Source organism: Mauremys reevesii, linkage group 6 (assembly GCF_016161935.1).
Source record: "Mauremys reevesii isolate NIE-2019 linkage group 6, ASM1616193v1, whole genome shotgun sequence".
Classification (NCBI taxonomy): Eukaryota; Metazoa; Chordata; order Testudines; family Geoemydidae; genus Mauremys; species Mauremys reevesii.
In genome coordinates this window covers 46182997-46207265 of record NC_052628.1, presented here as the reverse complement: position 1 = coordinate 46207265, position 24269 = coordinate 46182997, and the positions used below count along the sequence as shown (strand labels likewise).

Genomic DNA, 24269 nt, shown 5'->3' with positions numbered 1-24269 from the left:
ATACGATGGGACATGACTGGAGTGTGTTATGCTCCAGTAATCCCTAGCCAGAAGAATGGTCTTCAACAGACTGTTTCTGCCAGTGTAATTTAGAGTAGCCTAAAGCCCTCAGGATCAGTGTAACGTAGATAAGTGCCAGCACATTAAACATGCTAAAAGGGCAAAATGACATCCATCATTCTCTGGCTGATAATGTTCTGGAAGGGTTGGTTCATTCATACCATATTATCCCAGGATGCGTGCAAGAAAATAACTGGATTTCAAAGATACAGTATGTGAAGAGAATGCCAGCCCTAAGGGCACATTTTGTATCAGAGAAATAAAACTGCTAACATATCATAAAATTGTGCTGGCTAAGAAAAGATCTGTCATCCAGCTGTATTCGCCACCCTTTCATGCAGCTGCTCCACAGAACAAATGAGTCCAAGTAACTTACCACCAATACAAGCAGTGCTGCTTGTTGGATTTCTAACAGTTCAGAATTTCTTTGGGGTACCCAGGATTACTTAGCCTCCTTCAGCAGGAAATTCACAAAACCCATACAAATACCTGTGTGTGGATAAACTGCTGCAATTCACCTTCCTGGCCCTCTTGCTGCTGTGGCCACTTTGTGTTCCAGACTGTTTCCTTCTTTCCACCTAGTTTTGCTGCTCTCCCCAGATCCTCTAATTCTCTTGTGTGCATGGTTGACTTCATCAGTGCTTGTCTGTTGAAGACGGATGTGCCCTTCAGTCCTGTACGCCTAAAGAACTGCTAGCTTCATTTGGTGATAAATCAACCTCAACTGAGAGATCTATTCAGACATCTTCCCTGGGAATAACCCCTAACAATATCTTTGATCTTTAACGTTCCAAGTGACTGGATTCTTAATTCACCCAGTTGATACATTCGTTGCCAGACATTGCAGTATACTTCCTGAAAGCATACATGTTGCACAGCAGGAGGTGCATGCAAGCGGAACTGCTATAACAATACTAATGAAGATCTGTCCATTACCAGGCTATGTCTACACTCCATGGTTTTATACCATTGTTTGGAGAAAAAATTGCTGTCCACAATGGTCAGGGAAACTGTGCTGGAATGCTAACCATCTTTCTGGTGTAGGAGTGAAGGACTGGAGCAGTCATCACATGATCAGCCTTTTCTTGTTTCCATCCTCCTGCCATAAGAATGATGAAAAACATTTTCTTTAGTGAGTCATGAGACTATGGAGTCACATGTGGTTCATTTTGCAGTAAATGTGAACTATTTAGGAGGAACAGATTACCTGAAATTGTGGATAAACTCTGTTTGACTGCATCTTTCATTGGTGATGATACTGCTTCCAACATGCTTGTCCAAAAATGAAAGCAATCCTAAAATAAAAATAAGAGCAATAAAATATCTTTGTCTCTAGTTTATTGCTCTCTATAAATGTTCTCAGTTGATTCAGGACTCAAAGCTTGCTTCAAAATCATATAAAGGTCATTAAATGATGAGGCATAAGAAAAGAGGCACCTTCTCTATGGAAATCTAAAATTAGTCCTAGTTTGTCATGGCTATAAAAAGGGCAGCTCGTTAATGACTGACAATGAGATTGTTGCTCAAGGCATGTTTACTCTGTGGAGTGTGCTTGAGATGGACCATTTTATTTGCACAAGGAAACATAAGAGGTATAATGAAAACAGGCCAAGAATAAAGGAAAGGAAGTGGACAGTTTTCAAATCTGGCTCACAGGATTCCTTGTGTGGATACCAAACTACTCTTTTATTACTATTTAATGGCTGATTTTAGTCCCCTCTAGAGATCCGTAATCAGCATGTTTCTTCAGACCTGGATAACATTTGTACACAAATGGTTTGAATTAGCTACACGCAGAGAGCTAGATCATCTCTACATGAGAGACCGCAGAATGGCCAGGGAGTGGAACTCACGAGTTCTCCTTTGCAACAGCCCTTTGGAACACAGCCTACTCCCACTGGTATGGCCAAGGGTTGTGGTCTCCCATCCTGGATCTCAAGACAATGTGGAAGCCTGATACTGTGCTGCAGGATTCCCATTGGCTCCCCACCCATACCAAACCTATCCTTGGTTGCGGGGAAGGAGGAGTAACAGCACAGCATGCTGATAGGTTCAAAAACATGATGGAAAATCCACACAAGGGTGAAGGGGAAGAAGGCTGCAGAGCAGCAAATGCTGGCTTCAGTCCCTCCCTGCTCAGCCACATCCCCACCAAAAACACCAAGCAGCAAGCACCATGAAGAAAATGGTATATGGTTAAGACCCCACCTGAATCATGGGATGATCTTCAAATAATTGCAGCTGAGTTGCAGACAAGACATGGAAAATCGGAGATAAGTAATAATGGACCTTTATTAATAGAGGTAATTTGGAAAAGCCACACTAGACTTATTTGCTTAAGAAAAAATTGCTGGAATGATATAAACACTTAACTATTGTTATACCTGTGCAGTTTCTTGATAACCAGACAACTTGGTGCATCTATATTACATTCATTAAAAAAATGACCAGTACAATATAAAATTCAGAAAACTAAAAGTCTTAACACAACTGCTGTAGAAATTGAGCCCAGTCACTTCAGCCATTTACATTTTTCAGGCATTGAATGTTCGTGCAGTACACTCTGCTGCAGTGGTTTCCTTCATGCCCTGTCTTTCCTTTGTGAAGACTTGTCCATACCAAAATACTGCATGCTCGGCCTCCACAGAATTAGGCAGGATCAAAAGTGATCCCTTTGCTCTCTCTGGACAATGCTGTACAACTGCAGGTGAATCCCCAAACTGTCCAAGATCATTTTAATGTACTAATGGGGGGAAAAGTGTGTGTTGCAAACCTCAAAATGTGTGCAAAATTGTGAACTGGGCAAAGTAAGCTCATTTAAAACAAAATTGTGGTGAAAACCTAATATTGTGGAATTTGCAATTTTCACAATATTGTGAATGAAGTAGGACCTTATATATGGTCACCCTCAAGTGTAGGAGGAGAGGGGGTAGTTTAGAATACATTAACTGGGAGCCTTTTGAAGAGTATAGGGTACATGAATCATAGATTATTAGGGTTGGAAGGGACCTCAGGAGATCATCTAGTCCAACCCCCTGCTCAAAGGAGAACCAATGCCCAAATGGCCCCCTCAAGGATTGAACTCAGAACCCTGGGTTTAGCAGGCCAATGCTCAAACCACTGAGCTATCCCTGCCTCCCCCAGGGTTGTGAAAGAGCACACCAAGCTGGGAGTGGATGGATGAATGAGACCAAGGAAGCTAGCAGGAGAGAATTTTGTATCTTCTGCTGCTCCCATTGAAGCCAAATGACAAAGTGCACACCTGGCTCCAGTAAGAGCAGGGCCCTTTTCTAGTACAGGTCTTTAACAACCAAACTTTAGAGCGAGACTTGCCAGCAATCATACATTGCTGTACTGTGCCTTGCCATTTCATCACTGACATCCACTCCCAGCCTCTGTCCTGGTTTTGCCCCCAGATGTAGACAAAATAAAAAAACAAACTAGTAAAATGCAAATGGAATAAGAAGTATCTCTAATCTGACCCTGTTGTGACCCTTTGTTTGTCATCCCAGGTTGTTTTATGTCTAATTTAGGGCCAAATTGTGATCGGCCTGTGCATGAGTGCACACGCAGAGGAGCCAGGAGCCACCTTTCCCCCACATGCAAAGGCTAAGCTCAATTGCATTATTTGCACTGGGGGAATGAAAGGCCGGCTGTCTCAAGAGGCCCAGGAGGCATGAGACATGGTGGTGGGGAAAGGGTAGGAGAGGTTATGTAGCCAGAACCTGCCTCCAACTCCCAGCTGGCCCCACAAAGGGTATGTTCACATTGCAGGTGGGAGCAAGCCTCCCAGCTCAAGTAGACAGACTCATGCTAGCAGGGCTTGAGATAGTGCACTAAAATTATCAGTGTGGATGTTGAGGCTCCAGCAGTGATTCAGGCTAGGCGGCTCAACTCCCTGTGACCAGAGTCCTGGGGGGGCCACACTGGAGTTACTCAGTTAGGGTAAACTGCAAAGAATGGGACAGACAATCCCCAAAGCTGGTGAATATTCCAATACTTAGATTTAACAAACCAGCACAAAACAGCTTCTATAATACCTTAGTGGTTACCTAGAAGCCTTAAAGCAGTGATTCTCAAACTTTTGTACTGGTGACCCCTTTCACATAGCAAGCCTCTGAGTGCAACCCCCTCTATAAATTAAAAATACTTTTAAATATATTTAACACCATTATAAAAGCTGGAGGCAAAGCAGGGTTTGGGGTGGAGGCTGACAGCTCGTGACCCCCCATGTAATAACCTCACAACCCCCTGAGGGGTCCTGACCCCCAGTTTGAGAACCCCTGCCTTAAAGCAACCCAGACACCCAAGTCAAATATGAGGATTACTGAAAATTTTATTCATAATATAAGAAAGTTCTACCAATCCCAAAGGATCAGACACATTATCTCCCAGGTTAATGAATATTCCATCTCTTACCCAAATATATGCTTACAGCCAATTCTTATTAACTAAACTAAAATTTATTTAAAAAGAAAAGAGAGAGGGTATTGGTTAAAAGAACCATATACATACAGACATGAGTACAGTTCTTGAGATTCAGATTCATAGTAGAGATGGTGAGCTTTGTAGTTGCAAAGAGTCCTTTCATAATTAGTTCATAGGTTATAGTCCAATGTTTATATTCAGGGTGATTCCAGGTTAGGACTGGAGAGCTCAGCCTTTTGGCTTAAGCTTCCCCTGCATGAAGCATCAAGCAGATCTGAGATAAAAAGGATCAGGACCTCTGACATTCTTGTACTGTTCTAGGTCTTCTTTGACAGCTCGGAATCCTCAGGCCACAATAGGCAATTACGGAGACATTGAAATAGCCTTTTTCCTAAGCATCACCGATAATTAGCTACATGGCTAAACATAAGGCAATTGCCCGTTTTCCACCATTCTCAGGTGATTTGCTATACATTTCAAAGAGAGAGGAATACAGTGATTTACTATGTTTACAGTTCATTTAAATGTTAATATTTCCTTTTGATTGCTGAATTAATAGCTATAGTGACACACAGGAACTGTTTGTTTACACGGCTAACATCTAACATGATATAAATACACACTCAATTAGTATCACCTCCAATTCTCTAACAATACAGGTTTGAACTTCGAAGTTCTAGCCTATCTAACATGGAGTGGCCCTAATTACCATTTATATACTTTTCTAACATGGCTCTACAGGTTGACTCTGGGTCATTTAGCCTGCAGGATGCTTAACCCTTTCTGGCCATGTACTACAGTTTGTATAAGATTCGTTGCAATTATATAACAGTGATAGCAACAATGATTTGCGTGGTCATATTCTAATTAGATAATGTCACATCCCCCCAGGCTTGAGCGCAGGTGGCTAGTCCAAGTCTCTGCCAGAGCCGCACAGTCCACACAGATGTTTGTAGTGTCCCAGCTTGAGCCCCACTAGTGCGATGTACCTGTCTACCTCAGCTAGGAGGCTTGTGCAGACATACCCATACGGGCTTACTCCAGGCAGCAACAGGAGTTGCTTAAGGACACAAGGGGAAGCCCCAGAGACTACCTTTGGCTCCTTAAACTTTGGCAGTGTCTTCTGTTTGGTTGGTTGCGTGTATCTGTCTCATAAGCACAAGTAAGGAATTCAGACTGGGAGGCTGATGGACCGAGAGCGCAACAGAGTGGAGTCAAGAGTGCAGGGCCCCATAGCAGAGGAGAAGCAGCAGCGTTATATATATTACCTAGCAGTTTTATAAAGTGCCTAGCACACTTTGGACACTAAATAATAAAGTTATTCCCATTACTTGTGGTTGAGAAGAAATTTCCCTAATGGACAGATTCCCCCCAACCCCCATTAGTCATTATAGGGATTCTTGCATCTCCTTCTGAAGCATCTGTTACCGGCTCTGGTCAGAGGCAGACACGGGACTGGATGGAGCACTGGCTCTAATTCACATCTGCTAAAAGACTGCATGGTTTCTTTGGGCCTGCCAATCACTACAAGCTACCACAGGGAGATGCATATGGATTTCAGAAAAACAAGTTCTTAAATTTCATCTTTTGTATAAAATTCTCTTCACAGGATTATCATCTCTTGCTATGTAAATTGTGTATCTATTTATATTCTCTTATGAGGACTATTAAATGAACAGACCTTATTTTTTAATAGTGTAAATATTTAAAGTGTTTTATTTGAGGTTATTCTTTATTTTTCATCTTTCCATCAGCTCTGCCTTCTCTCACCACTGCTGCCCCTTTCTCTAATCATGACCACAAATCAAATAACAGTTCCCCTATCTAGATCATTAACTCTTGAAATGACACGGAAAGCAGAAGTGTTAATTTTCAATTTTTAGTTGATGTAACTCATACTGTCTTCACTGCTGCATTACATGAACAGAGCTTCACTTTTTTCTTTGGCTTTCATTAGCCTGTCTTTAAGATCACTCAAGGCTGCCTTCCGTTGCCAAGTGATCTCAGCCTGTCACTAACAAAGTAGCAGCTGTCAATGTATTGCAGTCACGTAATTTTAGTTCTAATTAATTTATTATGTGCCCTCCACAAAGTAGATCACAATACACTGCAACTTGGAAACATGAATGAACAGGAGAAAGGCTTTACAACGCTTTGGAAATGTATTAGATACTGCACCACATAAAAGTGTAAAAAGCAGTCTGTCCTTTGTGAGGCAGACTGCAATACATCTAGGATGTAAGAGCTGCTCTGGTTGTAACAAGCCCATGGTATGCAGAGTAGGGCTGGTCAAAAATTTTCTGTTGAAACTTATCAGAAAACTGGGATTTTGACTAAACCTTTTTTTGCAAATTGTCTACTTTCCAAGGAAAATGTTGATCTTTTTGTCAGAAAAACAAATGCCCCAAAATTGAAATATTTTAATCTGAAAATCAAAATATTTCAACTTGGAAATGCAGCTCCAGGGCCTCATGGGAGTTGTAGTTTGGGGATACGAGGCAAATGTTCTCCTGTATAGGCTGGATACCCTGGCCAGACTGTGTCCCATGATACACCAGGGTCAGGAACTCCCAATATACACCACTTCACTTCTCAATATGTGAGACTGTGGTGTACCATGGGGAACAGTCTAACCAGGGAGCTCAGCATGTAGAGGAGACTTGGAGCATAAGGCTCCTGAATTACAATTCCTGTGATACACCATGGGAGTATTTTCAAATAGATATATTTGGGTTTTTTTAATTTCTTCTGCAAAAAAAAAAATCAATTTTTCTGTGAAAAAACATTTTTGACTAACTCAAATGCAGAGTGGCAACACTGAATATAACACTTGGTAAAACTGTGCAGGGAAATTGTTTTCTTGTGCCATGAGAATCTGAGATATAAAACAAAACCTTCTCTTACATCAGGATGGAATGTTAAAAACTTGAAAATTTTTGCACATCAAAAATCCAAAAAGTTTTTTGGACTGGGTCAGTCAAAACATTTTTGTTTCAATAATTTTCACATTTCGACCTTTTAAAATTTTACATTTTTTCTTAATTATAATAAATTAAATAATGAAAAAAAACAGGTTGTGTTCAACCAAAAATTGAACTTTTTCTTTCAAAAATGCCAAAATGGGATATTGACAATTTAAAAAGAAAGTCCAAAATGTATTGAAATGGGAAATTCATCAACACCAACCTTTTCCCATGAAAGGTTTCAGTTTTGATGAATCGGCATTTTCCAACAAAAATATTTTGTGGAAAAATTCCTGTCTGACTACTAATTTGCAGCACTTCACAGTATGTTTTGAGCTTGATTTGCTACTCTCTCACACCAGCTTTACTCCATTAATTTCACTAGAGTTTTTGTTGATTTACACTGGAAAGAAGAAAGAAATCCTTCATTTTCAGAGCATTTCAGCATCCTTGTGAGGTAAGTAGGGAAGCATTATTTTCATTTCCCATAGGAAGAGACTGAAGAAGAGAGATCAAATGACTTGGCTAAAGTCACAGAGGGAGTCGGCCTAAGAGCTGCAATCAAAATTAAGAACCTTCTCATTTCCCAATCCTATGGCCCAATCATAAGATACATCTATATTCAAACCCAGGGTCTGGTTCACAGGTAACCAGTAGTACCATCAAAACCATATGACCCAGAAGATGAAGGCTAAAGAAGTCATTTATTCTATCAAAGCTAGTGCGGTGGCCTAACTTTTGGAATGTTAGCAATTGTATCAGGGTTTCTCAGCTTGTTCCAATTTTCCTCCTTTAAGGTACAAAACAAACCCTTTTGTATTTTGTACCACTATTGTATTTTTATACTGAGTAGTGTTTACACTAATAAAAGAGTGCACTTACATGTGGACTAGGGCCACCCTGTTGAATACAGAACAGTAACAGATGTCTGCACTTTTTTTGACTCAAATGAAAACAGAACAATAAAGGTAGAAGAGCTTCCTCCCCCCACTTAAACTCTCCCTTCCCAGTTCTCCTGCTCTTGACTGAGCCTCCCCCAGGATGCTGGAATCATAGTTCATGAAACACTTATCTATTCCCTATAGTGCCATCACAATGGCTACTGAGTGAACTTCAATTCCAGTTGCATTGCTCTAACAGCAAAAGGTCAAGCTACAGAAAGTGCTCCTGACTTCAGAAAATAGGTAACTTTCTAAAGATGAACATTTTCAACTTTATTCAGAGGCATTTGTATGACACATCACTGTAGAGCCCACAAAATGGTTTGAAATTCTACAGCAAAAAGGAGAAGACAAATAGTTTTTTCTACTTCGTTTCTTTCCATTTATTCTATCTTTCATCCACCCAATCTGAAAATCCAAGTTAGGTGAAATCACATTTCAAAACTATTGGACGGCAATAAATTAATTTATATCCATTAAATTTATTCAGTACCAACTGAAGGTTAAAACAAAATGTGAAACAGCTACTGAATGCTTATACTTTAAGTGACCCGCTTTCTATTATATAAATCCACAGGAAAAAGGATTTTTTTGTTCTTTATACATATTTATATGCCATATATACATGAAATATATTTGAAATGAAGTATTTGACAGATCATAAAACCATTAATTTCAAGAAAAAAAAAGTTTCCAGTATATATACACATTGTATAAACAGACATGAAAACAAATTAAAAACAACTTTAAACATCAGTTAACTTCCCCACAAAGGCTATTACATCTAAATATTTCCAATATTGCAATTCTACAATAATTACCATCTACTTCAGGCTTTTTTATTATTATTATTATTATTATTATTAAAGAGTTTACTCACATTACAAGCAATAGATAGATTTTAAAACTTGCTAATATATTTCTAAAAATTATAATAGAACATTTTTACCTTCCTCCCCCCTCGACCTCAGATTTGGTGTTCTTTTTACTTGATGAATATATACAATTTAACTAGAGCCGTGATGGGATGCAAGAGATATAAATGCTACATAAGAAAAAGTATGTACTGTAGTTGTAGCTGTGCTGGTCCCAGGATATTAGAGAGAGAAGGTCGCGACCTCACCCACATAAGAAAAAGGGCAGTTAAAGATGTTGAAAGATGAAGTGGTACACATAATAATAATGCTCAGTCAGCGTTAGCTAGGATTTTAGCAAACCATGCAAGATCAATGACATTCTTCTGTTCAAAGCTCCTTCTTTATGGTTCACTCCAAGGTTTTGACTCTCCGAAAGAGAACTCACTGTCACAGATGTTTAACTGGCTTTCCTAGCAACCAAAATTCTGCCCTGACTTACACCTGGTACAACCTCAGTGAAGGTACAATGTAAGTTAGGGGAGAATTGGGCCCGAATTCAAGCTAAAGTCATGTAGCTATTTAAATTTGCCCCCTAGTTGTTTCATTCACTTTGAAACGATGAAACTAGTATTTTGTATTTTATTATATCTCTGGCTCTGACCCAAGGACTAGTCTGGGGGTCCATTGGCCTTCCCAAGCCCTTTGTTCTGACATTTTACGTGGTGTTAATTTCATCCTGTTATATTTTTGAGGATAATTCTTAAACAGCATAGTGTAAGGGACATGTAGTGGAAAAACAGTGCTAAGAATCCATAACACTCTAACATTCTGTTTCAGAAGCTGATTTGTTGTTTGTGCAAAGATAAAGAATCACATTCTTTGCCTTTTTGAGTTTAGACTTGTCAAAGCAGAGGGGAGCCTACCAGGGAGCCAGTCACCGCTTCCTGATTAACCTGCACTGGGGAAAGGCAGAGAAATTGGCCTAATGACTGCTCTAAATCTGCATCAGCTGGCAAGGAGATACTCAAGGGACTATCTCAGCTGAAAATAGCTGGCTGAGGTACAGTGCTCTCTAGGTACTCTTCTCCCCCCCGCCCCACCGATCACTGACATCCACTTTGCCAGGCACTCTGAAGAGGGTGGTTTAGGAGCCAGGTATGCTGGGTCTAAGACTGGTGGGGACTCCCCAATGCCAGGGGAATCCCAGCTAAGGTGATGCTGTCTCTGCACCACCTGACTGGCAAAAAAGAAGCAGAGCAGAGAGTCTGTTTCTGATTTAGGTCCTTAAATCCTTTGGGGCAAACTACTGAGCGGAATTGAGTTCCCAATGCCGAATTGCTTTTCCCCCCCCACAAAAAACAGTTTAATCAGACAAATACAGAAATTGACAAAGTATTTTAATTCAACTGCATAAGAATTTGTAAACAACCACACATTGTGCACTTTTTTTGTCCTATAAACAATAAAGACACTTGTCTTCTGTGGTACACACCTAAAAATCCAAAACGAAGTCTATGTGGATACCATATCATTGACACAACCTAGTGGAATACTCTGTAGAAAGTGAACTACTGTACTTAATGTGAACATTTACGCAGCTATAATTATATTTTTATTCAAGGTTTTCATGCAACACACACTGATTAATTTTTTAAAATTTACATAAAATACATTTACAAAAGGATCAATGATCAGAGATGTCTATGAACATCAGTGAAATACATAAAGTATACTAAAATCTGACTAAAACCAGCATATATTTTCACTGAGGTAAAGTTAAATAAGTTAACAAGCCTTTATCACTGATTGTGGGGCTAAAACACAGTCCAAATCTTCAGGCCTAGAAAAATTTTCTATTAACAGCAGGCCATTACTCCTTGATATTTTGAAGGAGCTGCAATAAATGAGCCTCAATAACCTGTTGAACTAAAGTGGAGAAACAACCTAGTTAATTACTGTTCAATGATTTCCAAATCACTACTGTTGTTGTATTTTACTGCTAGATGCTGACTTGTTTATTTTGATTAGATGATTGTACAAGACGAACTAATGCACTATGGATTCGTATCACCTATGAAAATTAAAACATCATATAATGCAAAACAGTGAATACACTAACAGAGGGCCAGTATGTTGAGTGAGCATTGGAGGAAGCCCTGTTCTGTGGCCTGGTTTGGAAATGTAGATGGGATAGGTTAAGGTAGGGTATGGGGGATTCTAACCTAGAAGTGGAGAGCATGTGAGTACTAGGGGGTAAAATCATAGTCAATGTTGGAAACTTTGTAGTGATTTTCCTCAGTGTTCAGAATTTACACACTGAATCCGCTATGGGTTCCACATCTGAACCATCCATGAAGTTATCAATTCCAACATAAGCCCAGGGGCTTGCAGCAGTTACATGCCTGGGTATGAGGCTTATCATCTTTTATTCACTTCAGGGTTTAAAAAAAACCCAAGATTTCACATGGTTCAGAAGCCAGGGTCACCACTGAAGAGGCCCCTTTTTGACTCTGTACAACCATGCAGGACCCCGGAAGAAATGCCCTCTACCCCCAGGAAATGTTTGTGGTTTTAGATGAAAATACAAACAATTTCAAATAGTTCACAGAGGTAAGTCCAAGAATCCTGTGACTATTTAATGTACATGAGAGCAGATGCCTGGCCCAAGTGCTCAAAAAACCGAACAACAATGTCTCCCTCTCAGAGAAAGCTGGACCCCAGGCTGAAAGGCTGCCGGGAGAGGGAGGGCAGCCTCAGCAGACAGGGCTCCTGTGTATCCCAACACACGGTTTAACGCTGTCTTCCTATGGCCAAACCCTTTGGGGTGGAGGGGGTAGTAGTGTCACTGCCTGCCCTCTCCTAGAATAAATCCTCTCTCTGGTACAGTTGTCTCCATATAGACAAAGGAGTTTGTAAATTAGATACACTCCCAACTGTGCCTAAAGATATGGCTCAAGAACAGTGACTCTCTTTCACTACTGACCTGGGCTCGTGAACTAGAGGTGAAAGACCTGTTACTAGTTCCTTGAACAATCCAGGTCTGTCCTCTAAATTACATATTGTAAGATGTACACAGTGCGTGCTGCTAGAGCTAACATTTTAATAGATTTTGAAAGCACAAGTCAAGCAAATAAAACAACGTGAGTTTAGTCAATTAATATTTACATAATTAAGATGTTTAACTAGCCCATAATCAACTGAAAACAACAGCCCTAACAGATTTAGCAATCTAAAACTATTTTGGGACAGGGACTTTTATCTTCTTACATGTGTAAAGCACTGTTACTGTAACTACATAAACAAACTGCAATAAAAACAGCCAAACCTAAAGGGCTCTAAATCCTTACCGCTCCGATGGCCTAAAGCCACAGCCAAATCCATGGAATTATAGCCAGAATCTGTCTCAATAGTTGGATCAGCACCATTTTCTATGTAAAATAGAAGGAATAAAATCCCTAAATTATTCTGATAATTAGCAGTTTATCATTATCAATAATAAAATTCTTTTAGGTTTGATTTCTTAATGTTATCCTTAATGTGCTCACCTAAGAGAATTTTTACACATTTCACATGGTTTCCATGTACTGCATATAGAAGAGGTGTCCCTCCATTCTGCAAAAGGAGAAAAAGCTAGCTAGAGTTCATGTAGCTAGTTCAAAAACTGAACAGACTGTATCTGTAATTCCCCCCTGATAATAAGTAGTACACATATGTGAGTCCTTCAGATAACAGGGGTCATAATGTGCAATGAAAAGGTCACCAGCTCTTCTCCAACTATGGTTTTCTGTGTCCCCCATCTTCTATGGGTCTATTTTTAGGCAACAATCCTGGAAGTGGGTTGTGTCTGCAGACCCCTGTCCCTGTGAGGCGTCCTAGTGAAGTGAAAGGAGCTTTGCATGGGCAAATCTGTCTCTGTGGGTCAGACTGCAGAACCTGAAGTTTGTAGACTCTTCAAGGCAGAAACTGGCCCAAACTGTTTGTGTTTCCATGAACGCTGTTCTAAATTATAGCAATTGCCAACAACCCAAAGAGCAGGAATTAGCAGATCAACTCCTACACAAGGGGTGATCACAAGGGCTGGTTATGCCAGTTCCATGCCCAGACTCCAGAGTGGCACAAATTAACCAATCCACACCTCAATTCTGGATCACTGTTTTTACTGCTATTGCTTAGTACTGAGCACACTGTTGATGCAATATAAATAAAGTGGCAACAGACATTTTTGCTGCATTAATATGGAAAAATATTTAACTTGTACAAAATCTTCTGAAGCACTCATCACGTACGTAAATTCCAGCCACTTTAGAAAACTGTCTATAAATTCAAAATCTGAAAACTGAAACCTTTTCAAATGTGACTATTAACCTGAAATACATTCTCATCTCTCTTATTTATATTTTGTACTGCTGCCATTGTTCTAAAGGAATCCTTATGGTGAAATGTAAATAATTCAACAGTAAGATTCATCACACCATAAAAATTGATTAACTTGACATTTATGTTAAAAAAGGGAAAACTGAGTAAGTGAATACTTTTTTAACTTAGACCCTTTCTCTGTTATGTTATCATACAGGCTTTTTTGCCCTTATGTTTCTGACAGTGCAGTTTAATCAATGACATCTCCTTTGAAATGCAAAATTCACAAGAGTCAAAGGCCAGTTTCTGTCTTCTAAAAGCAACTGCATTTTAAAGGTTACCTCCGATTTTGCCCTCGTCCCAGAGATATTTTTTTCCTGGCTTCAGGGAGTAGCCCTCCCCTGTGCTAATAATATCATAGGTAATTCTCTGTAATTTTCTGCATAAGGAACTCTTCTATAGTAAGTACTGATATAGCAAAGTTCTTCTGTGGCAAGAAGACCTGGGTAGGGAACACCCCACTAGTTTGGAGAAAAACAAACATTTCACCTTTCCAGAAGGTCCATAGTAAGTCCTGGGGTGTGAGGACAAACACTTAAGGTCCCTGATGCACAGCCATCATGTGAGCCCAGGAACAATCTCATCTAGCCCTCCTATTTCGGCTTAGAAGACACTCCCCATCCATCCCACCAAGAGACTACAGTTGGCCACGGAGACCTGAAAAAACTCTCTTGGTCCTGTACAAAAAAGTCCTCCCAGGGACAATCAATTAGTACACCATGTCCTAGGTTTTCCAAGCTTACATTTCTGAAAACTTAATATGGTTTTCAAATCCATGTCTGTTCTAGAGTTAGGAGCAAATTTCTGACCAATGCACACTAAGATAATGTACACTCCAGTGACAGACTTACCCAGTCATACTCGTTTACATCAACTCCACAATCAAGCAGCATTTTGACAATATCTGTGTATCCCTTACTACAGGCCAATGAGAGTGCACTTTCTCGCCCTTTCCCCAAAATCTGAGCATCTGCACCCTGAAGGGGGAAAAAAAAAAAAAAAAAAAAGGTGTTACCAGTCCTATTTAGAAACCTTACTGTCACAGGCTAGAGGGCCCTTTAAGGCAAGCTGGGCTCAGACTTGCCCCGATCTATCCCCGAAAGGGCAATTAGCGATCCCAGCCTGGTGCAATAGAGTTAGAGTGATTAGAGCTGCAGCTGGGGTCTGAGAGAGACTACAGAGGCAGCAGAACTCTACTATAGACAGAAACCCACAGGGATGGAGGGGTGGGGGGTAGTCCCAAAGACACCCATAGGGAGTAGAGTAGGCTCCTGTGGGGTGGCCCTGAGATAGAATTTGTAAGTAGAAGACTTCAGTAGCTGAATGTAGCAAGAACTTTATTCAGATTTGTTTGGATTTTCATTTCGACCTTTTAGTTACCCCAACGGGGATTTAAGCTTTATGCGACTTGGCTGGAGGGCTGCGCCACAGAAGATACTTGCAGGAAGTGCTGGAGCTCAGGATACCAATGACATTATGCACTGACATAAGGCAGAGCTCCACCACATTTGCCTTTTATTTCCCCTTTGTGGGGCAATTAATGTTACTACTTTTGCAGATGCTACATCTCTAAACTTAGCAATATAAAATGAACTAAAGATTTTGAGAAGAACTGTATTTTCTCCTTACATTCTGAAGCAGAAACTCTACCACTGCTATCTGCCCATGCGCTGCGGCCCACATCAGAGGGGTAAAACCTTCTTCATCTTTATGGTTGATTACATTTTCTGTTTAAAAGAAAAATACAGTTCAATGATCATTTTTGCTGCTGTACTGCAAGTGCTGTTAGAGTAAAGGTTGTGTCAACATTTCTGTTATGAACAGCTGCGTTTATAGTTCTACCATAAAGTCCACTCTGGCCTGACATTTTACATTCAAAATCTAACCCTGACAGTGACAGAAATACACTTATCTATTCTGTGTGGGGGGAGGGGGAAGGAAAACCTAGCTTCTGATGACTTTCACATTTCCACAAATAAAGCTTTATTTTTATACTAAAATATTGCAGGTCATTTAACCATAATGTTGGCTATGGATATTTTTGGAGATAGTACAGCAGATGCCCCCAAAATAAACAAACGTTCCATATTAATAGTTATTAGGCAATCTAAAATGTACTTTTCCAAGATAATGAGCCATTCTAGTCTCTCAAATAAATAACATGTAAATCTAAGGTCTAGAATAAAGAGTTGGCAATTTCATGTATTTGATTGGGGTTCTGTGCAGAGGGTTAAGCGTGTTCCCAGAAATGAAGGGGGGTGGTAAGTGTGTTTTTGTAGCTGATTCATTGGCTGGATGAGTTGAGTTAATTTGTTCCTGATGGATGTTTGTTTTTTCAATGCTGCTGAGTATATTTACATTGTTGTAAGATAAATTAGGTGTCAGGGTGCCCAAAGCTCTTATAAGGGTAACTTTTTTTTTTTTAACCATTAGTCAAATCTAAATAAATATATGCTCAAATTTTTAAAAATGAATTTGCTTTCTCTGGATTCGCAATCCTTTGCCTCCTACAAAGGCGAGACAGTTTTACTTGAATAAATGCCAACAAAAAGCAAATTTCAAATTTGTATATTCAAGCATAACACCGCCTTAGGCCAACAAACAGATGTCAGATGGTAATGACTTTCAATGACTGCCTACAATGGCCAGATTCGTACCAGAGAAGTTAATGTAAATGCTTGTATAGCCTGTTGAGCCAGCCAGCGAGTCATCCATATTCACGCTAATATAATTACTTAAAAGGAGTGATGTACAGTACAGTGGATGCTATTTCGCAGTTTATTTTACAGAAAATAATATCCATTATAAAATTACAATAGTTTCACTGCAGGATATTGCATAACTCAGATTTGGAATGATAAGCAGTGAAGAGCCGGCTGAAACTACAATATAATGCTGTATAGGTTAACTGATAAAATCATGAATATAAATACACTCACTTTAGTGGGAATTTGTATCAGACTATAAATGCAGTAAAGAACACTACAGTTAAATCATCTCATAACTAATTTGCAGATTTTTGCATATCTCACTTTCACAGTTTATCTATATGCAGTCTATAGGGTTTTTTCCCCCTGCTTCAGTACAGAAAGGATTTACATGTAATTCCCATTAAGACTAATGTTACTTTGCACACCCGAACTGCAGTGATGGGCGACACGACATCTTTAAAAGTACAGACAGATATAAAAAAAAATCCATGTCCATCATGAGTTTATGGGGTTTGTGATAGATCTGTGGGGGATTTTCCATGCAGCTGATGAATGTTGGGGGATATAATCCCATGTAACAAGGTTAAAAATCCTCCAAAGAAAAGATGAGGTTTAAAGCCCCTCAGACTCTCACCTTGTTCAATACGTGTGGCCAAATAAAGCATTTCCCCTTGAGCAGCCAGCTGGTGAACTGACAGAGCTGCAAAAAGAGCACAAAGATGTATTATGTGCACATAAGGCATGGTCCTGCTCCACCTGAAGCCAATGACAAAAGGAAGTGCTCATACTGATGTCAGCTTAACTTCTGAATCAGGTTGGCAGTCTTCTTAAAAGTGGTTCCATTTTTCCACCAACTCTCTATCATATTAGGGCAAAATATTTTCCACTGATGTTGAATTACAAACTTTATTATGTTCTCAATATCTCCATGAGATGGCTTCTTGCCACCCAGCTTGTAATTTAATGTCACTTTGCCATCAAGATTATATTGCCTTCAAGAACGTTTAAAGGAGAAAGATTAAAAATACTGAATCACTGATACACTGAGGACATGTTCTTTCCCGTTTTGAAACTATTAACCAATGTTTCCTCCAATGTTCCTTCCTTTCTGTTTAATTCTTAAGCTTATCTCAGGTTGCTTCATCAGCACTGAATTTTTATAGAGACCTGCTGCTGATAATGGTCAGACAAAGGGAATATTCTTACTTGTTTTAAGACTTAAGAAAGCTGCAAGCACTTATCAAACTCTTTGTGGCATTAGAATATCCAAAATACTCTGTGACGGGTCACACAGTGTTCAGTATGAATCTAGCTGACTGCTTGTTGAAGTCAATAGCATAACTCCCATTGAGTACAATAAGCATTGGATCAAGTCTTTTGTAAGCATACACAACATGACCTACTTTTATATCGGGGAGGAAAATATTTCCATTAACCTCCCTCTCCCCACCCCATCCCCCCAAAAAAACTTGGGGATGGAATCAGTTATTACAGCAGAGTGCTTTAATAATCTAAGAGCAAACATTTAAAGCCTTAATCCTGCAACGTGCTTTGTACAGGCACAGGGGGTCTGCCTATGTCAAGCTCAATGTGGGTACAACCATTCTGTCTTGGGGAAAGACCATAGTTATACATATTAATTGATAACACTTTGTGTTGTTTGCCAGTGGTCCATTAAATAAATGTCCATTGTGCTATTCCTATTCACTGTTAGTTTGATTTCTCAGAAAGGATACACCTTTTATTCAGAAAAGGGCATTGTATGGTATACCTCTGTATTCACTAGCCCAGTAGGAAAGGGGAAATTTTATAATTGAACTTCTAAGTTTAAGAGGGATGTATGCTTAAGATTTCAAATTGTGGCCATTTCTAGGTGAAAACTCTACTAGGTTATCAGTTTACATTAAAAAAAATAATTTTACAACTTCCTCTGTCAGTGCATCTTCTGTCTCCTTGATTATAATCACTACAGAGCAGAGACTGCCTGAATATTTATTGTATAACATCCAGGACATTGTTGGCACTTACCCATTAATTAATAAGTTCTACTTGCTGTACCTACACTGATAACAGATTAATAGGGTTAAAAAAATCAAGTACTTTCATTTAAAGACTACAAAGAATCAAAAAGGTCGTCTGCAAGGTCTTCAGCTCAAGACTTGGATACTTTTCCTGAAGATGTGCTTAGCTAAAGCATAACTCATTGGCTTCAATACAGAGTGAATGGATGAAATTCTATGACCTGTGCTATGCAGGTCAGGCTAGATGATCTAATGGTCTCTTCTGGCATTATTCTATGAAAGGTCCCAATGAAAAAGTCAAACATCTGACAAGCAGTTATTAACTTACAACTCACAACATTTACTATACCACAGAATACTTACAATTTACAAGGAGAGGTGTTGTAGAGACCTCATTTCCCCTATGTTTGTTAGTTAAAGTAGTTGACTGTTTTATGGGCGAAAAATGTTTAGTTGTTGATGGGGTGTAGACATGTCTTACTTGAATTCCAGGAGAAGGGGAAGTATGGATGTTGCATTCAGCTAAATTCAACAGGGAAAAGATAATTGATTTTAGTGACTGTAAGAATGCTAAAAGGGAAGCTACAGATTCTAAATCAAACTAGGATACGTTAATGTTATAGAATATTTAAAACCTGCATTAAATAAGAGTGATGGAATGCATTTCTTTCCACTATTAATTACATGTACAGAATAATAAAGTGAAAGGGCCAAATTCATCCCTAAATCAGTGATGCTCTAGGGATGAATATGGCCTACAATCATCCAAAGACCATAATAAAAATTTTCTACCAGGTGTCTACATGAACTATGTTTCCTTATTGGTACAGTTTCACCATTTCTTTAGCAAAACTACAACTGCATTGTGAATGATGTCTTATGACTATTGATCTAATAGAAATGGAGACCTCTCAAATTAATTGAGGACTAGCTGTTATAGTGTGGGGAAGCTAGAGTCCTAAAGGTCACTCTATGCCATGTTTTATCTGCACTTTGCATGGGCTTATTTTCCTAGCTTTCCATTAGATGAGCATAGGAACAGTAATTTAAAAGGATCTATTATATGTATTGTCCTTTGGATTCCAATTCTCAGGAGTGGCTATATTACTTCTGAGAACTTAGATTAGAAGCCACAGAATTAAAAAAACAAAACAAACCCAAACACTTTAAATGTAGGAAGTCATAACTAGGATTAAGCTGCATTACTGGCTGAACTGATTTGGCATTAGTGTGCAATAGTAATTAAATGATTTGAGGTTAATTAACATGTCCAGTAACTCTGGAGTCATACTGTAAAGAACTTCTGAGTGCAAATTCAGGAAGAGAACTGATTAAAAAAGTGTGTGACCCTGGGGCAAATGTAGTTCAAGCAAAATTACATTTTACTTGTAGGTCAAATAGCTGCAGCTGTGGTTGCAAATTTAAATGCCCTAACCTGGTGGCTGAACTGCAGCCAAATATAAGAGGGGGGGAAAATGGAAACCCATAACCAGTCAAAGCTTGTATTCATTATGGCAAATTGATTAGATTCAACACCATGACAAGACTGATCACTGATTGTTTGATATAGTACAGAAATGTGAAAATTAAGTTTAAAAGCGCAGATATTTAAGAAGTAACAGACATAAGCCTAGTTCTGAAAGCTGTTCTGTGTGAGCAGCCCAATGCCTGCACCGAGCCCCCCTCAACTTCAATGGGACTGCACACACAGGTGTTAGGGTCTGCCCACATGGAACAACTCACAGAATTGGACCCAGAATCACTAACCGCTTTCAAAAATAGGTGAAAATGACTCAACAAGGCAATTATTGCAATGATTGCAGGTCTAGCAGCATCATACTGATAAAACAAGATCAAAAGAGGCCACTGTCAGCGACAAAATAACTTAAAAGTTTGTATCAATATTAGGGAAAAGATAAAACTCTCTAAACTTCCCCCAAAAGTGTATTAAAGCTAACAACTGATCCTGCAATTCTTTCAGTGGGGCACTGTGTGGGTACAAGAGTCTACCTGTGTGCAACACATTGCAGGGTTATGGACTAAGCCATCAAAAGATGATGATATTCGCAATGTGGCAGTAGTTTAATTTTTCCAAAAATATAGACATTTGCCTCAGTGTAGACTCATGGTCTAAGTACATTTATGACTTTTCTTCAGTCCTGTTGCCTTTTTTTTTTTTTTAAGGCCTGAAAGATATGTATACGTATGTACTCTCAGGAGGGAAATGAGTTTTGAATTAAACCATTTTTGAACTGGATGTGTAACAGAAATGTTAAGGAATAAATTATAGAAAATTGCTAATGATTAAAACATCAATAGGCTAGGCAAGATAGTTTTACAAGTCAGCTTGTATGCTTTGCAATGGAACTTGCTTCCTGCACCTAAAATTTTCCAAAGACTTTAATGGGAGTTACTGCACTACTTATATTTCCCTATGCAATCTTTTGCAAATAGAAGACAGTGACATAATCATCCTGAACTTTGTTTTTTAGTTTTAAAACCACTCTAGAATGTTAGGAAACTATATGAATTGATCTATAATCTTGAGGATAAAAAGCAAAGAAAAATATTGAAAAGTGAAGGGGGGGGGGGGAAGGGGAAGATAGTCCACACACAACTTGTACCATAAAGTTCAACCTTTAAATAAGACAGATGCCACTTCAAGGTCAGAGTTGACCTGGTCTTGAATATTTTTACTATCTTCTTCATTCAATGACTTCACAAACCGAGAACAGACATTCATATCAAATCTATTAGGCAAAATGAATTTCATTCCCATGGCGACACTCTGAGCTGGGCCTTCTTCAGTGGTGGAGTCAAGCTGATGCTCTACTTTAATGTCTGGCATGTGAGACAGACTATAGCTGCTGGTGCACTCTTCCACAATTATCTGTGCCCCAACATCTAGATTTGTTGAAGATGCCATAATTTCAATCTCAATTATGTAAAATGTTGCTTCATGGTTTCCAGTTGGTAGTGGTTTACTAGCATAATTTCCAACCAGTCAAGCAGTCTTTGAAGAGATCTGGACTTCAGAACAATCTACAATTGAACACAAATATTCTTAAGGTTTGAATACAATGTCACAACTTCATAATGCTATAAAAATACATTATTACTTCTTCCTTTAAAGTAGCTGCAATTATGTTACTATGTTACTATGGCTACAAACTTCAGGCCAAATCACAACATCGGTATTAGATTTTATTTAGTTTTTATTCAAACAAAATTCTAATTGAAGCAAACAACAATTGTACCTAAATAAGGATTTCAGGATTTGACCTTGTAATTACTAAGGTTACAGCCAGCTCAATGCAAAGAAATAAGACATAAAATTGTCGATAACAAGGGATTTTGCTTCTTTGACTATCATTTAGCTGTCCCCAGCTATTACATGGAAAACGTGGTTTGAGGAAGCACTGAAAATGTGTAGTTTGAAACTCTGATTTATTACTATGTGCCTGCCTGAAACACTCACCCTTTTAGTGAATACTTGGGAAGAAAGGATTATAGTAGGTGCATTTTATGACTCATTGAGGTAGGTGGTTCACTTTGTCCCACATGGACATAAGTGACTCATTAGAGAAAAAGAATCAAGAGCAGTAATGAAGTAGGAAACCTAGAATCAGTCACATCTCAGGAGAAGGCTTAACCTGAACTCTGTTGTTAATTTCTGTATTAAAGATACCTGGGGAAGGGGGGGGAAACTTGGTCTTTTTGACTCTATACAGAGCATAAACTTTGCTCTAAAGCAGCTTGAGAAAAGCATCTCCTCATAGGGCCATATCTTGTAGGCTTCATTAAGAGCTTTGCCTCAGTAAGAACTGTAGGATTTGGGCCTAAGGCTACATACAGAAAGAAATAATTTTTCTTTGAACAGAAAAGAAAATTGTTCAGGAAAACAGTACCGTTTCAGTATTTGGTTTTATTTTTCCCCCCTCTCCCTCTCATAGCATGACTGTGTGTCTCAGAAAACAAACTAATCCTGAGTGTAGCCTGCTGGTTTATAGTGAAACTGCAACACAATTATTAAGTCTGATTCTGGTCCACTTATGGTTGTTTTACGCTATTATAACTCAATTAACTTACAAAAATGTAAATCAAAAATTTTTTTTTGGATATCAGGACTAGACACAATGTTGTTAAACAAAGCTTTTGGATTTCAGTAAGCATAATAATTCATTGATCCATGCGAGTTAGGTGACTTCACATCTCACCGGATTGTATCCTACATCAAAGCCTAAATTGCCATAGACAGGCTCCAATTAGCAAGAAACAGTTGTTGTCCTTTATCGTACTGTATGTCACCTTGCAGAATCAAGCTCTTAACAGAGTTACTATGGGTTAGGTGAAACAAGCGGCCATTCATTTCACTGTTATCTAGGAAAATCTGTTCAAGCTAATTTGCTCTAAAAGAAATGTGTGTGAACTGCAATACATTCAGAACTAATTCAAATCTCTAACTTGTGTAGATAAAATCCAGACTATTATTAAACCAGAACAGAGTTCAGGACTCCAGTCTTCTCCTTCTTTTTTCAAAATAAATAAATAAATAAAAATGATAAACTCCAAGTGCTGGATCCTATAGGGAGGAAGAATGGTTTATGGGTTTGGGCATTCCCAGTTCTGTGTAATCTTTGGGAAGTCACTCATGTAAGTCTTCCTGTGCCTGCGTAAAATAAGGATATTTCCCTAACCTGCAGGCATATTACAAAGCCTAATTTGTTAATGTTTATGAGCTACTCAAAAACTGTCACGATCGGTACTAAAAATGTCTCTATGTAAATTAGACTGTGCAGAAGTACATGTTTAGTTCCTCCAAATTCAGAGTCTTCTGTAACTCAGTTTTTCAGCAAGAACAAAGATGAGGTAGGAAGGAAAAGGAAGAAAACAAGATGGAAAAAGATTGTAAACATAAGTACAGGGACCCTAAAATGGCAAGAATTTTTAATAATTGACTCTCTTCATAGGTCAAATGAAACAAGCACTGAAAGATGGTAAATCCAAGCTATTTCAGACGGGGGCAGAAAGGCAGTCCAGAGTGCTGGGGTCCTTATTATACTAAGGTGGAGTTGGCATCACTGCCTCCAATGATTACATCTGCAGCAGTGTATTATGGAGGTAGGCTAGATGTTGGTTATTTATGACTATAGACATATATAACCCAACACTTAAAATCTATCTGGAAGCTCACAGATCTATACTCAGGTTCTGTAGTTGGTGAGTCAGCTGATCGCTATAAGGTGTCCTGCTTACTAAGCAAGCAACCAGTTTCTACTCCAGTTCCAGCTCCCCATTCATTTTAAGCGGTGACCTCCTATACACCCGAGGCTTGAAGTGGCAAAGACAGTAGCTAATGGCAGCGTGATCCACATCCGGAACAAACGTTGCGCTCGTTGGGCCACGGCTTCTAAACCAGCTGTTAATCTAGCAAGAGCCCCACGTGACAAGTGCACTTCATTTCCGGATACCTTTGTTGCCTTATTAAGACAACGCCGCTGGCAGAGACTCACCCAACGCTGCCCGGGGCGAACCTTAGGCCCGCTACCGCCCGCAGCCACTTTAATACTCGGCCGCGCGCCTGGCGTCACCGTTATTCGCACGGCGAAGAAGGGGGTGGGGAGGGAGCTCTAGGCGCGAGCCGTGGCAAGTCTCTGGGGTCGGACCTTCTCACCTGCCGCGGCTCCTCCGTATTGTTACTGGCGTTGTTGTTATTGTTCTCCGGAACGTCACTTCCTCTCTGTTTACAGGATCCGGAGCAATGAAGTGTCTTCCAGCCTCACGGGCGCGCGCGTCCCGGAAGAGAGTTCTCATTTACGTTACCAATAACACTCGGTGCGATTGGACACCCTGGTGCCCTTTTCCTTTTTCT

At 39.3% G+C, this 24269-nt stretch overlaps 1 protein-coding gene across 8 annotated transcripts; it reads right to left on the bottom strand.

The window, feature by feature from the left end:
- Positions 1-223: 223 nt before the first annotated feature.
- ANKRA2 (ankyrin repeat family A member 2) lies at positions 224-24229 on the bottom strand. Of its 8 annotated transcripts, none has more exons than XM_039542855.1 (10): positions 24072-24227; positions 21035-21439; positions 18761-18919; positions 17011-17076; positions 15295-15392; positions 14517-14642; positions 12795-12861; positions 12597-12677; positions 1268-1355; positions 224-1159 (listed from the first exon to the last, which is right to left on the bottom strand). In XM_039542855.1, exons 2-10 carry the CDS (start codon positions 21321-21323, stop codon positions 1135-1137), a joined length of 999 nt encoding a protein of 332 aa, XP_039398789.1. In that variant the 5' UTR covers positions 21324-21439; positions 24072-24227; the 3' UTR covers positions 224-1134. The 8 variants fall into 8 exon arrangements, with proteins under 8 accessions (XP_039398789.1, XP_039398796.1, XP_039398793.1 ...); XM_039542857.1 differs by having other exon boundaries at positions 596-1159; positions 24064-24209; XM_039542856.1 differs by having other exon boundaries at positions 597-1159; positions 23911-24208.
- Between the last annotated feature and the right edge of the window lie 40 nt (positions 24230-24269).